Source organism: Haemorhous mexicanus, chromosome 1 (assembly GCF_027477595.1).
Source record: "Haemorhous mexicanus isolate bHaeMex1 chromosome 1, bHaeMex1.pri, whole genome shotgun sequence".
Taxonomy (NCBI): domain Eukaryota; kingdom Metazoa; phylum Chordata; class Aves; order Passeriformes; family Fringillidae; genus Haemorhous; species Haemorhous mexicanus.
Genome location: NC_082341.1, coordinates 121,540,253 through 121,555,491, shown reverse-complemented (window position 1 = coordinate 121,555,491; position 15,239 = coordinate 121,540,253). Strand labels below are relative to the sequence as shown.

The 15,239-nt window shown below is 39.2% G+C and overlaps 1 protein-coding gene across 8 annotated transcripts in view; it reads right to left on the bottom strand.

The window, feature by feature from the left end:
* Window positions 1-273: 273 nt before the first annotated feature.
* Window positions 274-15,239, bottom strand: part of CHD7 (chromodomain helicase DNA binding protein 7) — a 132,954-nt gene continuing 117,988 nt past the window's right edge. For 5 of the 8 annotated variants that reach the window (XM_059861041.1, XM_059861063.1, XM_059861044.1 and 2 more), the window contains 15 exons: window positions 14,984-15,073; window positions 14,301-14,404; window positions 12,795-12,924; window positions 12,442-12,514; window positions 12,169-12,223; window positions 11,223-11,451; window positions 10,848-11,056; window positions 10,030-10,707; window positions 9,480-9,640; window positions 7,575-7,802; window positions 6,904-7,347; window positions 6,109-6,330; window positions 5,561-5,701; window positions 4,976-5,080; window positions 274-4,187 (listed from right to left, as the gene is read on the bottom strand). In XM_059861041.1, coding sequence (XP_059717024.1) covers window positions 3,234-4,187; window positions 4,976-5,080; window positions 5,561-5,701; window positions 6,109-6,330; window positions 6,904-7,347; window positions 7,575-7,802; window positions 9,480-9,640; window positions 10,030-10,707; window positions 10,848-11,056; window positions 11,223-11,451; window positions 12,169-12,223; window positions 12,442-12,514; window positions 12,795-12,924; window positions 14,301-14,404; window positions 14,984-15,073 — 3,823 coding nt within the window. In that variant the 3' untranslated portion in view covers window positions 274-3,233. The remainder of the gene's footprint in view (window positions 4,188-4,975; window positions 5,081-5,560; window positions 5,702-6,108; window positions 6,331-6,903; window positions 7,348-7,574; window positions 7,803-9,479; window positions 9,641-10,029; window positions 10,708-10,847; window positions 11,057-11,222; window positions 11,452-12,168; window positions 12,224-12,441; window positions 12,515-12,794; window positions 12,925-14,300; window positions 14,405-14,983; window positions 15,074-15,239) is intronic. The other 3 variants (XM_059861067.1, XM_059861082.1, XM_059861075.1) reach the window with 3 other exon arrangements.

Sequence of the window (15,239 nt, the reverse complement as noted above, 5' to 3'; positions counted from 1 at the left end):
GCAGATTCGTTGCTGTTCGGTCCTTTCCCTTGGCAGGGTTGCCCACCACGCACACAGAACAGGCTGTGTTAGCATGCAAACCACTGCTGTACTTTGACACAGGTACTTTCTTTTTGAAAGCAACACAGAAAGTAATTTATATTCCTTGATAACCCCATTAACATTTCCACAGCCATTAGGAGGTCCAGCAAAAAAAGGTTGGTGGCAAACGAAAGGCTCCTTATGATGAGAGACAAGAAAGGGTGCTCCAAATGTGAATCAAGTGCAGAATAGTTTCTGATCTATGCATCTTACTCACGTAAGCTTTTATTCATTTAGACACACTTTTAAAACTCCGTAAGAATCTTTGCAATAATTAACATGTAAAAACTCTGTCAAATCAAAGAAAAACCTTCATATTTTCATGTAATACATTTCTCGGACATTAGATGGCAATCCCCCCACTCCATTTTTCATACCAGGGGCCCATATCCCTTCCAAAAATCAAATGTCACCACCTTTCCAACAAGCGAAGGGTCTGTTTGGCTTCTAAGAAGCAAGGCTGTTTGGGAAGCACAGAGCATGAAGGCTCTCCCACTCCCATGGCATTTGTTCTGTTCCAACACTTCTCCAATTTTGCCTTTTTTTTTTTTTCTTTGAGTAGGAAAGGCAGATGAGTAATGCCATCATGGAAGAGGCTTGTACTAGGGATAAGATTCACTCATTTGTCACTTGGCCACCCTACATCACGAGTTGGATGTTTCCACGTCAAAAACCTATAGGCAAAACCAGAAGTTACCGGAACTTCCCTATTTTGACAGAGGAGAAAGGGACTAAGTACGGCATTAACAATATAATTTCTAGTCTTGCCAATTAAAAAGGGTTCTCCCAAGGGATATTATTAGTCTCTGTAAATGTCTTCTGGAAATTATAAAATTGAACCGAAAAAAAACCCTGCTATTTGGTACCATGTGTGGAATACACACAATGGGAAGCACCTACAAACTCTTACAGTGGGAATTTCATAGGTAGAAAAAAAAAATAAGACAAGGCATTTAACAACAACTTTAAAAACTGCTCAAATGAATTCAACAGAGTATGCAACACACCTGCCCAAGTCAATGTGCCCTTGCTTTCAGCCTCCTACTTTTTGCTGTGGTCTACATGTGAGATTTTAGAAAGAGGCAGGAATAACATACCTCATCAACCATTCAGTGATGTCCATGCAGGGGGAATCCTTCCTGACCTTCATTAACTCCCTATGATCTATTTAAGTGGCAGTACAAGACATCCTGACATCTATTCATTTCAACAGTGTGTGCCTGTGATTCATTCACACAAAAATCACTTCCTAAGCCTTCATTTCTCATCTACTTTCATCGTCCATGAAATACCCTTTTCAAGCCAAGTTCACCCCTTTTTATATATCCCCCTCAGGACCAAATTTCAGCCTTGGAATACTTGCCCGTTTGAGCTCTCGTGTAAATTCACAGTGTACATGAGAGTGAGGTTTGCAGCTCTCCAGCATTCCAAAAGCACAGATAATATTAGTCCTAAAGACAGGGGTCCACCCACAGCTGGCTACTGAAATAGCTAATTTTTCATGTACTCCACTGAAAATCTAACCTTTTATCCTCACTCTGGAGCTTGTTGTGTATGTGTGTGTCAAGGTGACAACACCATGAAAACAGAAGTTCTCAAATGGTACATTATCTCGAATATCAAAAGGTCACAAAAGGGTACAAATCGGTAGCTCTCCAGAAGAGACATAGGTTTTTATAAAAAGTGGGTCAGTTTTAGTTTCATGTAGGTTGTTTGACACAGTGGTTTCTGGCATCACAAGCTCTGGTCTACAGGATACCACAGAGCCTTTGTATCCCTTGCTGTCACTACAGCATTGTGTTTTTCTACCCATTAACCAAGGATAAATGACCTAGATATTGTGCCTATTAAAGCCTCATTTTTCTTTTGCCCTTTTGTTCTTTAGTGTACCACATTATCACATGCTGAACACATTTAAAGTATTCTCAGTCTCTCATGCCCCTTTGAAGGAGTAAAGTAGGGATTTTAGCGTGCATTTCTGTAGAGTTACTTAGAGTGGAAAATATGAAGGCAATTCAAGGTTTCTCTTCCTGCCTAGTCCCCTGAAGACGATCAGTTCAGCATTTACAGCCACTAATCTATAAAGAATATAGCAGGAAAATGCTATAAAAAAAGCCACAAATACAAATACAGAAAGTGAACACCAGTTTGGTTGTCCCTAAACACTACATTCTATAATTACATCTCTGCATATCATGGGTCACTTTTATTAAAAGCATCATTACTACAGTTGGCAGCAATTTACATCTTATCTTACATGATAGCAGTTTCCAAAGAAAAAAAAAATAAAAAGACATCACAACAAAGAAAAACAATACATTTACAAAGTCATGTCTGTAAACTTCAAGGCTAGTTTAGAGTTGAGGTAATGCTGTTTAGCTTTGTGGCTAAAGTAACAAAGTCCTTTAATTTAAAAAAGGTACCTGATTTTTTTCTTTTTTGTTTATACCAGTGCATTACAAGATCACGAGACGATTAAACTGTAGCTTTATCCTGTAAGAACCTTCTCCGTGGGTTAATTTCCAAAAGGTACTCTTCACATTCAACAGCTGCCTTATTATTGCTGCGTCTCAAGACAGAGACATTCACACTATCATGAAGATTGTCAGAGAGAGAGTGTGTGTGTGGGTGTGTGCGCGCATGTGAGCGGGTGAACTCCCATACAGTCAAAATGAAGCGTGAGTACGATATGTATGGTAAATTTCATCTTGACCTTCACAGCAAAATTAAAAAAAAAAAAAAGGAAAAAAAAAAGAAAAAAAGAAAAAAAATTTAAATATATAACTTCATCCTTCCTTTAAGCAGCACTTCCTTCTATTAGTGCCACTTGATTACAAATTGCTGCTTAATTCATAATACCAATGGTACCAAAAGAAAAAAAAAAGCAGAGCATTATGTCCATTTCCTTAAAAAGACATGATCACCTCTCAAATTTCATCTCTCCTAGGGATAATAAATAATGCACTGCACAATACTTAATGACCAAGATACCTTTTGACACATCTGTATAACATGACTTGAACTTTTTTTTTTTGCTACACTATGTTACAGAACAGCTTATAAAAACTAAGTATGGACATTAACTGTGAGTGTAAACAGTAGGACTACCACTTGTCAAAAGTTTAAAACACTTTAACTGTAACTGGTACTGGTTATTCATCGTTTTCATTGTTTTCTATTTCTTCCCCCCCATCAAGTGAGTCTAATTCTTCACCCTGTGCTATTTCATCTTCTAAAACGGAGGAATCTGCAGTTTTATCAAGGCTCTCCTCTGCATCACTGCCTTCGAGATTTTCTTCATCTTTAAAGGCAGCTCCTTCAGTTTTGTCAGTAGCCTTCTCTTCATTGGAGCCCACTGCGTTCTGAAGTCCTGCTAGTGCTGGGAAACCGGGCAGAGTCAATCCTCCCAGTCCTGGAGGTAGAAACATAGATGGATAGAAGAGGCCAGGAGCCATGGTAGACAGCAGGAAAGGATTGAAGGCCAGAGGGTTTGTGGGCAATCCAGTGTTGGTGGTGGTGGTAGTGGTGGCAGTGGCGGTAGTCGCCGCAGTAGCAGCACTGACAGATCCATTCGCAGAGTCAGTAGCAGAAACAGTGTCTGTGCTTTTCTCAGAGTCTTTGTTCTCCTCTTCGTTCTCATTTTTCTTCTCTTCAGCTTTTGAAGCGCCATCCTCAGTCTCTCCTTGACCGGAAGCAGTAGTGGCATTTCCAGTAGTAGCCGTGATCGGGTTATTCAACAATCCGCTTAGTCCAAACATATTGGGCAGTCCTGCCATCCCTGGCAACATCAGAGGCAACATGGCAGCCGGATTTTTAGCGTCCCCCCCAGCAGCAGCAGCTGTTGCTAGCCCTGGTGGAAAGCCCATGAGGCCTGCGAGCTGGAGAGACTGCAGGTTCTGTAGGTTCTGGAGGCTTGTGAGGTCCATTCCAGCAAACAGACTGTTCATTAGTAGTGGGTTGATTCCCGAAGTTGATGCTACAGCAGCAGCTGCTGCAGCTGCTTTGGCAATTTCACTTTTTGGCCTTCTTCCTCTTCTGCTTGCTCCTTCCTCCCTCACAACAGGTCCAGTGAGAAGACGGTCAAACATGGACTCTGGAACAAAACCCTAAGAAGAGAAGGTGAAAAAACAAGCTTTATCCTCAATTGGCTTTTTTAGCTTTCAGCAGTTAACTGGTAACGATAGAAGAAACAGAAGGGATTTCAGCATACTCCAAAAGTGATTTGTTTTTTCACCCTGGCAAATGGTGACTAGCTTAGTACTACAGTGAATGGCAGTAGAACAAGTAAAGAAAGCTTAAGGAATCAAGATCACAGATTTTTTTATATTTAAATACAACAGTAAAATAATACATGCTGAAAACTCTGTAACTTCATTAAAAAACCCCACCCTGACATGTTGCAGTTACAAGGATGTATCTTCATAATTCGTACTGAATTTCAGAACAGTAATATTCTATTAAATTGAGTACTTGCAGAATTTTATCCTTTCTTTTCAAACAAGCGTTGTAAAATAAAAGAGAGAAAACCTATTCCGTTGATCGTGCCTGTTACTGAGACAATGAAGTTATTTCTGTTATGAATATGACAAATATTTTCTTAGTAGTTCCTAATGTACAAATACCTGTGCTTTTTAAGGATTGTTACTTACAAGAAAAAAAATGCAAAACAAATGCTGAAGGCTACCTTAACCGTAGCTGATTTTTTGAGTGTATTTCAATCCCATTCTGCAGCAGCCTTCTATCAACCACTCCCATTGAGCTGGGTAACTCCTACACAGACACCATGATTTTCTAAAAACCAGCTATGAGATAAAGACTTAATAATCAATTTACACAGCCTTCAACTTTTCTGTGCTATAAGCTGCAGTGATACATGGAAGAGAGTTTCACTTACAGACTGTTTAACAATGTCAGTCCAATCTGGAGCAACAGCAAACTCAGGATTTTCTTCCAGCCATCTTGGCAAGTCCTTCATTGGAGGGGCCATAGCTCCACCCATCTAATGCAAAAGACAAGGTTATGACTTTAACAAAAATCCACCAATAAAACCAAACGACTACTTATACGGGCATTTTCTATCTTTCTTTCTATTTTATCTCTGAAGGACAGCAGCAAAGACTTTCAGTTTACTGTGAAAAAATACTTGGAAACCAGCTAATGATACCTCAATTGACAAAATCATGTTTAAAAAAACCAGTAAAGTGCTGCAGCTTAGGCAGGTCTGGTAATAAATTTTGTATCTAAGAACAAAATGTGCTATATATAGGTTCAAAAAATGAGAGTTATTTACTCAGGTGATTAATATGAATTCAACAGAAGAGCAAAGAAGGAATTAAAGTAACCAGGTGGCACATTCCAGTAAGAAAAACTGCTGGTTCCAAATTATTAAACTTTTAAAGAGAAAGCTTGGAGTAGAAAACCTGCTTTCCACATGCAAAGACATTATTAAAGACCTTGACTGAAGTAACTTAGTTTTTACCTTCTTTCCATTTCGTTTATTTACAACAGGTACCCTTTCTTCTCCTGTCAAGGTGTTTATATCCAGTTTATTAGGGTTTCGACATCTGTGTCGTTTTTGTTTCGGCTTCTGAAATGGGGAAAACAGCACATCTGCACTCTTCTAGAAAGAAGAGAAATTTATTGCTTTTCATTTAATTTCTTGACAAAAATCACCAATCATGGTACCCCTTCTCATAACAATTTTAAGAAGTGATCCATTACTTTACTCTCAGATTACAGGAAAATAAATTTTTTTTGCATCGGATGAAGAAATTCTGCAGAAATTAACAAATGTGGTTCTAACATGCTGTTACATACAAATGTTAAGAAAGGAAAAGCAAATCAAACACCCCAGTGTCACTTGGGTGTGGATAAAATAGGAATGGTGGATAAAGAGAAAACTTCTGTTGAAACGCAAGCTACAAAATCAAATTACTATGCCCAGTGTGAGGGAATTCAGTCTGATGTCCATAAAACTAACTTTTGTAGCCGTATAATAGAACAACACTTTTAGAATCACATACTTACTGGTACATAACTTGGCATATCTACAGTGTAAGTAGGATGCAACTTAAGCCATTCAACTAGATCCTTGTTTTTCGGGGCATCCTCTCCCACCAGCCTGGTCCCATCCTCTAGATTGATTACAGGGATGCGAGTGTCTGGGTCTAATTGACCAGGAGATGGAATGTTCCTTGCTGGTAGGGCTTCCATATCTTCTTCAAAAGCTTTGGTCACTTCTGCATCCTCCTGAAAACAATCACATCCGTATTAGTCTTCACAGAAACACCTGGAGAAATAATTTCAGGGACTGACTGAAGTGAAATATTCAAGATTTTGCATACACAAGATGGGATTAAATACTCATTCTACATGAAGTAGTATCATTGCATCAGAGAATTTTAAAAATTTTACATCGTTGAACAATAAAGAACATAGTGCTAAAGGCAAAGCAGTTCTTTTGCATTTCCAGTACATGTTCTCCAAGATTCTTCAAGACCCTCCCTTTTCAACACATCAAGAAAGACATACTCAAGCCTCAAAATGCATATTGTTGGACATATATTTTGTAAAAAAAAAAAAAAAGTAAGTAATTTTGAAAGCAGAAACTACCTAAAACTCAAACTAAAATCTTGATGTGCACATTTTGTTTGGTTCAAAAAGAATTAACAGCTCTAAACAAAGAAAAACCTGGTTGGGCAAGAGCTGTATGTTTCTATTAGGGAGAGTAAGGGAGAGTACAATAAGACTTGAAACACATTCAGGAAGTACCACAGACAGAAGAACAAATATGAGACAAAAGGAAAAAGGTTGTGGTCTTACTACAGTCAATGATGTCCGTTTGTTGCTCATAAATAACAGATCAAGCCCTTCTACATTTTTCCTCCTTCCTCTCCTCCTCTTCATGGGTGGTTCTCCATCTATTAAAGAGCCATTTAGTAGATGCCTTGTGGGTGTGCGTGAAAGACCTGCTTGCAGCAGCTCCATTTGAGTTTTAAAGGCATCAGACACAGGTGTGGAGACATTAGGCAAGATAAACTTTGAAGTAACAGATGAAAAATTTGAGGTAGAACTTGTTGCCTCTCGTGAGGCCTTTGATAAATCTACAACCTTTTCTTGTCCATTTTCTGAGACCACCTGAGACTCACGTAACTGGGCAACCATTTCCATAAGATTTCTCCTCTTGGCAGCTCTCTCAGCCTCAATTTCAATCTTTCTTCGTCTCCTCCTCCTCTGACGTGGAACTGATAAATTGAGTGCATCTTCCTAATAAAAAACCAAGCATTTCCAAACATTAGCAAAGCTCTGTTTGCTATGCTGAGTTAAAAATAAAACTCCAAACATATAACTTTGACAACAAAGCCTTCATTTTATTCAAAGAAACACTTTTATGTTTTTCCTATTTTATTCATGCTGGTTTATTTTCTATTATGCAAGAGAAGCTCATGCAAGATAAAATGTTTTATGTAAAAAAGAGAATACTGTAGCCTTGCCTTTGATAACTGAGGAGAAGCAGTGAGATCTTCGCTGCCACTGACGCTGGCTTGACCAACCATGGAGAGCTCTGCAAAGCTCCTTTTCTGTAGAGGGCTGTCCACAGCTGTTGGAGTGTACCCAGGTATGAGCCCCTGGAAATCAAACATCTGGCGCCTATTTACTGGCCACTTCCCTTTCAGCACTGCCTCACAGATGTTGTCTAATCGGTTGATCATTACTCGGTCCTGCATAAAGGAAAAGTACGTAATGAACCCTCGGTGTAAACGTCACCTTTTAAACTCAAATGAGTCTTATGACACAGTCCAGTTTCCATAGCTTAAGGAAGACATTCAGAAACAACTATTTTTGCATGTTAGGAATAAACTGATCACCTTGCAAGACGCTAACACAATTTTGTAGAATAAGAGGTTTTAAAAGCTGCATTTATATTGTGAGGGGAAGGAGAAAAGACAAAGTTTTCTGTATGACAATGCACTAATTGAAAAATTTAATAGAAACTCACTGTTGTTTTACAAAACTTCAGTAGTTAGAAACATCAACAGTTAGGAAGGGAAAATAAACACATCTGCAATCAGCATCTTAAAGCTGCAGTTCTCAAGATCCAAGAGGCTGGATCTGCAATTCTGTCCTAGGAAGTGGATCCTCATTAGCGTCACTATTAATAAAGTTCAACATTATGAAACGGGCACCAACCTAGGGACATCTAATGAATGTCAATTTTCATTCCACGCCCATTATCACTTCAAATTTCACTGAAGCGTGTACACTAAAAATCTCTAATTATGTTTATTAGTCTACTTATGCTGAACCTATACAGATGAAGGATTTTCTGTTCTACTTTCACACTATGACTGGAATAAGATTTTAGCCCATGTTTCCAAAATACTTGCTGAAAGCAGAAGAGATGAACATTATTTGATTTTTTTTTCCATTTCAGTATTCAAGCACATTCCAGACTAGCCTGTCTGAAGTAGTAGAAACTTTGGGACTCTAAGAAATACTGCTGGGTAGGGAATATGAGCATCAGTTAGCTTCCTGAAAAGCAAAACAGTGCAAAAGCCACTAGCAAATCTCAGCAGCTGCAACAGACTGCTTGCTTTCCCCAGAAATAAGCCTATTAAGAGCAAGGTCCTCTTGCCCTGCAACCCCCTTCCCCCCTCCCTGCCCCAACCAGATGGCTCTGTTATGGTGATTAGTAAGCTTAAGACTATTACTACTTTATTTTTCTCTCTCCCCTTACTGCAAAGGAGAGTACTAAATTCAGTATGGCTTTATTACAAGGTTACAGTTTTGTATTTTTAAAAGCATTTTATATTAGACAATTTTCTGCACTGTTACCAAATAAGATACAGCTTTATTCTACCTAAAACTGCTGCTTATGTTTACAGGATACCTTAATACAATTACATCTGTCAATATTACATAATGGCTTAGATCATGTAGGTCACCATAACTCTTCCCTACAATCTCTTCACCCCAAAATAAAAAGGTGATTTTTAAACGTCTCTGCAGATTGCTCTGCAGGAAAAATTCTTAATTCTAAACTGTATAGTTGTGCAAGAGGTGGGACTCTGCTGACAGAAAGTTATGGACCCTATGAAGAGTTCATGTCTGCCAGCAGTCCATTGTTTTACTAAGTGACACTATTCTACAAAAAAAAAAAAAAAAGAAAAAAAAAAGAAAAAAAAAAAAAAGAAAAAAAAAAAAGAGCAATTTCTTTCATTTCTGATAGTTTGTATGAGCTTAAAGAAAAAAGTGCCATCCCACAAATCATTCACAGAAAAAGGTCTCTTGCCTGCCAGAAGCGCAGTACCACACAAAGCTCACTGTTACTTTTCAAGCACATTTCCCATATTTTACTGAAATTAAAAGAGACACATGTCTTTCTACCCCTAACCAACCTTAGGCCAGAATGAGAAGGCAAACGTTCTCTCATGAAGCAGCTGAACCACAGAGGGATCCCCGTCTTCCATGTAGAATCCATCGCGTGTTTCATCCCTTGCGGTACTCATAGAGGCATTGCTTTCTTCATCAAAATTCTTACCCTGAGAAACTGCTCCTGCTGAATAACAATCATGACCAGGCATTAACATCCAGTGTCTACCCAGCTAGATAAGCTAAGGCAACCAGGCTTGACACAACATTTCTAACTCGGGCTTTTGTTCAGTAATTACTACAGCAGAGCCCCAGCCTTCCACATTTGGCACAGAGACCGTGCTTATTGACTCAGTGAGCTTTCCCGGAAATCATCCCTTGTGGGGGAATACCCTGCTGATGCTGGATGGTTCTTATGAAAGCTTATTTAGCCACCTGATATGTGGAAGGGCAGAAGAACTGCTACACGTAGCCCATCCCATACTCCATAATGGCACCCTGTGTGCCACTTACCAGCTGGCATGAGCTACAACAGCTGTGGGGCTTGTGCTAAGCACACAGAACTGATCTGATTACCTTCAGGTTGGGAGGATTCTTCTGATTTATCATCATCTTCCAGTTTCTCCTCTTCATCTTCTTCTGAACCTTTCTCAGAAATAGATTTTGGATCTACATCTGTACTCATTTCTATGTCTTTCAATTCACATTTAACAGAGCCAGGCTCAGCCTCAGCATCACAGTCTGGTTTAGTGTCCTTATCTGTAGTATCTGTCTCCTCTTTGATTTCAGACTTTTCTTTGGCTGCTGGATTTTCAGACCCTTCAACTTTAGACTCTGTTGGTTCTGTAATCTTTTCTTCTTGTACTGGTGTGGATGGAACAACTGGGGGTGTTTGACTGCAGCCAGCACCCAGAGGGTTTACAGAAGAGACAGTATTTGCATTACCCGTTCCTCTGTTTTGAGCAAAGTTTTTGTGAGCCTCAAGAAAAGAGAGTTCAGGATCATTCAGAATGTGATAATCTGTCCTACTGACTCCATGTTTAGCAGCACCAATCAGTAAGTCTTTGTCATGTTTACCACACTCCCACCACTCTGGCAGGTCCAGACTTGGCTGGCAAAGCTTTAGCCTCTCCCCCAGCTGCGGGTGATGGAGAACCTGTTCGCGGATCTTGCGCAGCAGCTCGATGCGATATAAAGTTCTAGAAGCACGCTCCTCTGTGATCGGCTCAATCAGTGTGGAAAGATCAGGAGGTTCTGCAAGGACACCAAGTTGTGCTGTTTAACATGGATTGAATGCACACCCATTTCAAAATCATTACACCTGGGCATGAAGTTTCAACAGTCCCATGGTCTCACAATATTCATGTTGATTTCCAGAGTCAGTTTAAACTTACCATCATCTGGTTTGACTGGCATTCGGCACACTCGTCTACACATATTCACAAAGCCATTAAAATACTTTTCCAAGCTTTCATCGGACTTTTTGTCAAGCCTGGCAAATGCTCTGAATTGATTCCACTCAAACTGATGCTTTACAGGATCAAAAATAACTCCAAAAGTAGACACCACACGATAAAAATCGGCTTCTTCTCTTCTTGTCCATCTAGTCAAGGAAGAAGCAAGAGAAGTGAGACCACTGGACAGATAAGATTCTGAACACTTAGAAGCCCCAAAACCCCCTTAGTTTATTCTTTCAAAACAAAAGAGCTGTATGGGTGACACACAAGCTCAAATAAGATTTAAAGAAAGATTATCACCGGAAAACTCACTTTTGTCGTTTCTCAGTTATTATGGCTTCCCTTTCTGCCTCCAGTGCCCTCACTTCTTCTCGAGGCCGACGTCTCCTGCGGTCAGTCTTCATTAGTGCCTCTTGCCTCATTTGTTGCCTTTTATAGCTGCGCTGATAGGCAGTAATGAGGCGACGCAGACGGGTAGTCAGGGTTGAAGTGTTGGGCCAGTAGAGTTGCCCTAACTCAGCATTGCTTTCACTGTGCTTGCCTAGAGAACAGAGAAGTATTTGCACTGCAAAAACAACACTACACATTTCAAAGTTTCTATGGCTATAACTGGATTCCTGTTTTATCAGATAAGAACATGTGCCTCTAATACTGGCGCATAATGAATTAGAAACAGGATAACTATTGGTAAGAGATGGAAAATAGAATCAAACCATCCAACTCTAAGAACTCAGAAATGCTTGTGAAACATTTAGAGATAACCATCAAGCACTATGATTCGATGTTATAAATGCAAACATATTATGAACACTGCAAGTATTTAAATTAATGCAATGCATCTTTAAATACATGACTAAGAAGATCATTCTGCCTCTGAGGAAACACCTATGCTTATCATTTCCCACTTTATTATTCTCACTTAAACTTGGCAATTTTCCTCCATACTGAGGAAACAACGTATTTGTAACTTCCAAGATTATATCGGCAAAACCATCAACGGCTGCATTATGAAACATCCGGTCTTTATCATGATGGTTTCTACTACGTAATTAGAAATCCAGAGAACCATAATTTGGATTATTCAAAGACAGTATGTAATTGTTTTGAAAAATGTGAAGCATGAAGAGATTTGGCAGCAAAAAACTTTCCCTGGTATTGTCCCAAAATATCTCCTATCCCCTCATGTGGTAATATACACAGTCCACCTTTCACTAAACGATCCCTTTTTGCCTTTTTAATTTTTTTGCTCCAGACTTACTTGGGTGTAATTCTATGGACTCCTCTTTGTCTTCTGGAGGTGAGTTTGCAAATTCCTTGGGGAGAAGACAGAAGTTATTTTAGTTTTCAGTTTTGACCATATGTCATAATTTGAGAAGAAAAATATGTCATCTCTCAAACACAGCAGCAAACAATCTTTGTACGGAGTGTTTATCCGGTAGCTCTCAAACTTAAAAATCACACATTAAAATAAATATGGAGAATCAGTTGTAATTGCACATATTTGTAATTACAGAAAATTGGGAGTTCTTACATCAATTTCATCCTTGAAGGGAGTTCTGGTTGGCTTATATTCTGGATCTTCATCCTCTCTGTCAAATTCACCCCTATAAAATATTTTAAAAATATTTTCAAGAAAAATACTGGTTTTGAGAGGGGGCTGGTTTTCTGGACAAAAGCAAAAAAGCTACAAAAGCCATCAGTACGGTGTACCAAATTACATACATTTGTATTTCATGCTCAACTGTGTAAACAAATCTATGTACTTTGTACATCATACGATCACTTCATATCCTCAGGCAACATGTAAGTATAATATGACATATGAACCCATGCCAACATATACAATGCTGATAAAGTTTATTAATTTTTTCATGTCCTCCTTACCCATCACCGCCATCTGCTAACATGTCTGTCCCTCTCTGTTCAGCAGCTATGGCCTTTGCATCAGGCATGCCAACCCGTTCCAGAAAGCACAGTGCTGCATCAGCTCTCATAGAATTGTACTTCTCATAACCTGTGTGCAGAGTGGGAGACAAATGCCTTTTTAAAAGCTATGACCAGCTGTGAATAGAACAGGTCTCGGCAATAGAAGTACAATTTTCTGGATTCATTAATTTAATAATAAATAAAACAAAGGTGCTATTGCCATGCTGGAAACATTTAATATTAAAAAATTGTTCATTTTGGTGAATTCCAACAGCACAGGAACATTTTCCCATCAATAACACTAACACACATAAGATAGTGAAGAAAGCATCAAATTTCATGTTGTTATAAAGTAAAGTAAAAATCTTTCGTAAGTGAAAAACTTCTTTAAAGTTTCCTTTATGATTTTCACAGTGGTTCTTGACACTCAATACTCGCCAGTGGAAACACGCAGATGCAAACAGGAGCACGCACACACACACACGCACGTACGTATTTTCAATAGCTTCAGCCCTGCTGGAACCCTCAATATAGGCTGCAAAAATGCTGCATACACGGGTTATACGTAAGGCCAACGAACCTGTCTTATTAGGTTTAGGATGATGCATGTCAGTAAGATGACACTGTTCCCTCTATGGTTTTCAAACTGCTGTTTGCTTTTTTACTGCCCAAGTTGACTAGATGGAAAATGGCAGATCCCAACAGTGCACTGCAGGAAAATGATTTTTAGACTAGACTTGCCTCAGCTGAGCCCACAACACAGAGCTGCTGTACATAGGCAGAACAGCACAATTCAATTAGGATTTGTACTACAACACACTGCTCCTAACTGCTGTAGAGCCTCAAGCCAAACTGTAATCATGAAAGGTTTTATAAGCCATCATTCTCCCCTTTAGTCAGGCTGGGCTGCTGAGAATACCTCTGCGACCTCCAGAGAATTGGGATTATAATCAGGAATCGCTCACTGTATATATCATGCCAGCTCTGCATCCCCAGCCTTTCAAAGTTAACAAGGCTGCATCCCACTCAAGGGAGCCGGGAGTTCTCAACACTGACATTTGTGAAATATTGCTTGGAACAAAGCCCAGGAGGCACTTGTACAGATTAATAGCAGAGGTTAAGCCCACCGTCCACTTTGACACTGGTTGGCAGAGTTAGCAAGTGAAGCAGTGCTGGAAGCAAAGTTTATGGAGATCTATCTTACTATTTGGCTATTATTTAAACAAATATGGCTTTGTTTTATTTACAGCCAAGAAAGTAATGTTTTCTTCTCAAATGTTCTGCAAACATTTAAAAACAGCATCTGATATTTACAGCTCATATTAGGTTTTTAATGCAGGCAAGAAAAAAGGGAGATACAAGCCAACAGTTCTTTGGAACAATACTTGTTAATATTATGACTGAACAGTCCTACACACTGAAAGCTTTACAACTGAGTTTTGTTGAGAGTGAGACGCCACTTACCGTGTTTAAATACTCCAATTAAAAGGGATTTATCTGCCTCCTTATCCCACCAGTCTGCAGGAACTTCGGCATGGAATGGCTCAGGTATCCATATATCTACTTCACTGTGAAAACAGCATTATTATACACATTCTCAAAGATATTACTCGACAAAGATTTAAAACAAAACAAAACAAACCATCCTAAAAAAACCCAAGTGTTTTACACTGTTCTGTAAATATAAATTTTGAGCTGGAAAAACACCCCAAAACCCAATGCAGAAATTGAAATACCTTTAAAAATAATTAGGATGGTTAAACAAACAAACAACAAAAAATAATTAATCAATCAAAAAACCAACAATACTGCCCCCCCCCCCCCCCCCCAAACATTAGGCTATTTTGGGAGTCAAATGGTTATCTAAATATGATTCATTTAAGGTCTTAGTATTTTTAAAATTTTTTTAATTGAGATAGAATAATCCCTCAATATTAGCAGAGCTGCAAATCCACTTCTGTCATTTCCCGCATCGTTTCCTCCCCCAGGAAAATGACCCACTGCACTTCATAAAATAATACGGTTGCTTGAGAACAGACATATAAGAGATAAAGTGTGACCACCTTTAAACGCTGCATTATTATAGTATGTGTACTTTACAAAAGCCAGAGTCATAAAGCAAAAAATAAACCTGCACTTGCACTAACCTTGAGTCAGCACCCTCTAAGATCTTGTCTGCTTGGTCCCCTATAACTTCTTGTCGTAGATAGTAGAGCATGCGGACACGCAGCAGGACCCTGGAGAGGAAGGCAGAGGGGGGAAAAAGTTCTTAACTTCAGGACTGTTTGCCAACAGTGGCTTTTGGCAGCTGCTGCTGTTCATCCATCATCCTGCCAAGGCTGATTAGCCATGCTGTATGGTAGGCTTGAAGCGTGACAGATGGTGGCACATAATCACCTCTGT